This window comes from Rhincodon typus, unplaced genomic scaffold (assembly GCF_021869965.1).
Source record: "Rhincodon typus isolate 14 unplaced genomic scaffold, sRhiTyp1.1 hic_rhity00014086, whole genome shotgun sequence".
Classification (NCBI taxonomy): domain Eukaryota; kingdom Metazoa; phylum Chordata; class Chondrichthyes; order Orectolobiformes; family Rhincodontidae; genus Rhincodon; species Rhincodon typus.
Window position 1 is genome coordinate 1,548 of NW_025979724.1, and position 4,422 is coordinate 5,969.

Below are 4,422 nucleotides of genomic sequence, written 5' to 3' on the forward strand. Positions count from 1 at the left end.
TCCCCACTTACTCTCTGGGTAAAGACATTTCTCCTCATCCCAGTCCTACCCTGTATCTATTAGACTGTGATCCCCAAGATCTGGGCTTCCCCCCAGTCATCGGGAACATCGGTCTCGCCCCTGTTAGAATTCAATGGGTTTCTGTGAGATCCCTACACCTCGTTCTCCTAAACTCCAGTGAATATAATCCTAACCCCATCTGGACTGTCTTCATTTGTTAGTCCATGCCATCCCAGGAACCTGGTAAACCTTTGTCACACTCCCTCCATCACCAGAACTCCCTCCCCTAAGATAAGGAGACCCCAAACCTCCCACACACAATACTCCAGGGTGCGGTCTCTCCCTGTCCAATTGCAGAGAGACATCCCTGCTCCTGTACTCCAATCCTCACACCATGAAGGGACCAACGTCCCATTGGCCTTCCTCATTCCCTGCTGCTCCTGACTTTCAGCGACTATTGTGCGCGAGGGGATGCCCAGGTCATGTTGCATCTTTCTTTCACTCTCTCCCAACCGATCGCTATTTGGAATAATAGCCACCTCCTTGTTTCTGCTCCCAAACCTCACTTGCCAGCTCAGGCCTGGGAATATTGTCCAGGGAATATTGCTGCATGTACAATCCCTCAGTATCTGAAGCGGCGCTAATGGGGTTGGATATTCTACAATCGTTGGACGGAGGGGGGAGAGGCATCAGTACAGCAGTGGGCAGTAGGGAGAGCTAGATTCCATGCTCCGAGTCAAAAACAAAAAAGGGCGTTTTTGAATTCAACCAGACGAATGCCTTCGGGTGGAGATCTGTTGGGGACCGACTTGCAGCTGCCGCGATATCAGCGGGCCTCGGTGATCCTTACCGCAAATACAGTTCCCGGGACTGGATGATGAAGCGGAAAACGTACTTCAGCACCTTCAAAGCAGCAAAAAGGTGGTCCGTTTCCTGCGCATTCTCCGCATTTGCCACATAATAGTTCAGCACTTTGGCCAGTTTTCTGCACGGTTGTGGAAACAGAGACAGAGAGAGAGAGATCAGGGTCACGGTTTGATCAGAGATTTTGGAATTTCTTTTTCCATTTGTCCATGGGACGTGGGCGTCGCTGGCTGGGACCAGCATTTATTGCCCCCTTTCTCCCCCTAATTGCCCCCGCCTTGAGAAAGTCGGGGTGAGCCGCTGCAGTCTGTGTGGTGTAGGGACCCCCACACAGTGCCCTCAGGGAGAGGGTGCCACGATTCTGACCCAGCGACACTGAAGGAATGGCCGATATATTTCCAAGTCGGGGATGGTGAGGGGCTCGGAGGGTGAACTTGCAGGGGGTGGTGTTCCCATGTACCTGCTGCCCCTTGTCCTTCTGGATGGAAGTGGGTCGTGGGTTTGGAAGGTGCTGTCTGAGGGGCCTCGGTGAGACGCTGCAGTGCATCTTGTAGATGGTACACACTGCTGTTACTGAGTGTCGGTGGTGGGGGGGAGTGGGATGTTTGTGGATGTGGGGCCAATCAAGCGGGGGGCTGCTTTGTCCCTGGATGGTGTCGAGCTTCTCGAGTGTTGTTGGAGCTGCCCCCATCCGGGGCAAGTGGGGAGTATTCCATCACATTCCTGACTTGTGACTTGTCGATGGTGGGACAGGCTTTGGGAGGGAGTCAGGAGGGGAGTTACTCGCTGCAGGATTCCCAGCCTCTGACCTGCTCCTGTAGCCGCTGTGTTTATGTGGGGCTGGTCCTGTTCAGTTTCTAATCAATTAATGAAACTTTGCAATTATGTTCCACCAGCCAGAGATCAGTAGATATCCCAGGAGAGAGATGAGTGTCTCTCCAGCTCTGAACTCACGTGTAAGCCAGTGTCGCACTGAAGTGGTTTGTGATGTATGTTTCCAAGACGGGATTAAAATGCTGGAACTTGATATCTCCGATCAGGGAGATGATGAAGACCTGAGGAACAGAGAGTGGAGGAATTTAGTCAGAAGGTTAAAAAGATAACAAGACAGCGGGGACAAGAAACAGTCAAGGTTTAGCTGTGTGTCATTTCACATGTATCGCCTAAGTCTCACTGAAGTCAGACCTGAGTCGTAAGATCAAACTGAGTGTTTGAATCCTCCTCGGAGGTCCACACATCTCCTGATCTCGCAACACCCTTTGAAAGTGCGGGAAAGGTGTCGGGATTGGCTTCCGATTCCAGACCTCTGGATTTCGGAGGCTGCAGTGGTGGGATTTGAACTGTCAGCCTCTGGGTTACTCCCTTGGTGATAACACTGCTCTCTGCCGCGGGATTCTGCACAGCAACCATGTCCCTCCATCCCCTCAAACCCCGTGCAAACGACACGGCCCTGAACATACAGCCATTCAGGACGGAAACAGACCCTTCGGTCCAACCAGTCCATGCTGACCATAATCCCAAACTAAACTAGTCCCACCTGCCTGCTCCTGGCCCATATCCCTCCAAATCTTTCCTATTCATGTACTTATCCAAATATCTTTTAAACGTTGTAACTGTCCCCACATCCACCACTTCCTCAGGAAGCTCATTCCACACACAAACCACTCTCCCTTGTGAAAAAATTTGCCCCTCGTGTCTTTTTTAAACCTCTGTCCTCTCACCTTAAAAATGTGTCCTCTCGTCTTGAAATCCTCCACCCTAGGAAAAAGACACTTATCATCTATAACTCTCATGACTTTATAAACATCTATAAGGTCACCTCTCAACCTCCTGCGCTCCAGAGAAAAAAGTCCCAGCCTCTCCTTATAATTCGAACCCTCCAATCCCAGCAACATCCTGGTAAATCTCTTCTGAACCCTCTCCAGTTTAATAACATCCTTCCTATAACAGGGAGACCAGAACTGGACACAGTGCTCCAGAAGAGGCCTCACCAATGTCCTGTACAACTTCAACATGATGTCCCGACTCCTATCCTCAAAGGCCTGAGCAATGAAGGCTAAACACCTTCTTAACCACCCTGCCTACATGTGATGCAAACTTCAAAGAATTATGTACCTGAACCCCCTAGATCTCTGTCTGCTCTACAACTCTACCCCAAGGCCCTACTATTAATTGTACAAGTTTTTACTCAGAGAGTATTAAGGGCGTGGAATGCCCTGCCTGCAAAAATAGTAGACTCGCCAACTTTAAGGGCATTTAAATGGTCATTGGATAAACATATGGATGATAATGGAATAGTTTAGGTTAGATGGGCTTCAGATTGGTTTCACAGGTCGGCGCAACATCGAGGGCCGAAGGGCCTGTACTGTGCTGTAATGTTCTATGTTCTATGTAAGTCCTGCCCTTGTTTGTTTTGTTTTTAAATCTTCGGTTCGAAACAGAATAGACAGGAAGGTTGGGGTCAAATAGCCAAAGGCTGGCCCCTCACTCTGATGTGGCTGCATAGCTCCTGTACAGGAATGTACACCTGGCGAAATCCTGACCTCGATTTGCTTACCAGAGCGTCGAAGACCAGAAAGTCATAAGTGTCCTCACCAGAAACCTCCATCATAATTTGGAAAAGGGCGTCGAGAGTGTCCTGCAGAAACTGTGGGGAACAGGAGAGTGAGCGAGGATCGGACCATCCAGCTCCAACGCTCTGGAGCGACAGACGTAGGCCCTTCGGCCCATCCAGTCTGTACCGGTCGCAAACAACCGCCTCACTGTTCTAACGCCATTTCCTCGCGCTACGCCCAAAGCCTTGGCGTCGCGAGCGTGCACCTCAATAATTGGTCAAGGTTGTGAGGGCCTCACTCTGTTACTTTAGAGGCGGTTTAAGAGTCGGCCATTTTGCAGCAGGCCCAGACGCATTGCGGAAATCCTTTCCGACGTTAGCCATCCAAAAATTCGGGGTTACACTTTTCTCTTCAAAGCAACAACCGGCGACCGCTCGCGAGGCGAAACGTTTCCCATCCCCCCCACGCCTTGCCCACTCACCAACCACCAAGATGGGATTTGAACCGGGCTGTAGAGAATGGGGCCTACCTTCACAATCTCGCCGCCGTCCACCTTCATTAGCCGCTTGAGGCTTCCCTTGACACTCTGGGGACTCGATCGCCAGTTTAACAGGCCCAGCAGGTCGACTGTGAACACAATCCAGTGGGAAGGCAGGCTTTCATTTGACTAGCACCTTTTCCGCGCTGCCCCAAATCAGCGAAGCGAAGTTCCTGTCGCCGTTGGGAACATGGCAAGATTGCGCGAGCCCCTGAACGGCACTGAGTATGGTTTTTGTCCCTACTCGTTTCGGGGATGTGGGCTGGGCCCAGCATTTATTGCCCCATTTTCCCCCCAATTGCCCCCCCTTGAGAAGATGGGGGTGAGCCGCTGCAGTCTGTGTGGTGTAGGGACTCCCACACAGTGCCCTCAGGGAGGGAGTTCCAGGATTCTGACCCAGCGACACTGAAGGAACGGCCGATATATTTCCAAGTCGGGGACGGTGAGGGGCTCGGAGGGTGAACT

General features: G+C 51.4%; 1 protein-coding gene across 1 annotated transcript; it reads right to left on the reverse strand.

Moving 5' to 3' along the window:
* Positions 1-846: 846 nt before the first annotated feature.
* LOC109926357 (dedicator of cytokinesis protein 5-like) lies at positions 847-4,046 on the reverse strand (the record flags this gene model as incomplete). The annotated part of the gene is made up of 4 exons (XM_048594745.1): positions 847-985; positions 1,819-1,919; positions 3,422-3,511; positions 3,949-4,046. Coding segments are annotated over 4 exons (428 nt in total), but the record flags the coding sequence as incomplete, so codon positions are not given.
* Between the last annotated feature and the right edge of the window lie 376 nt (positions 4,047-4,422).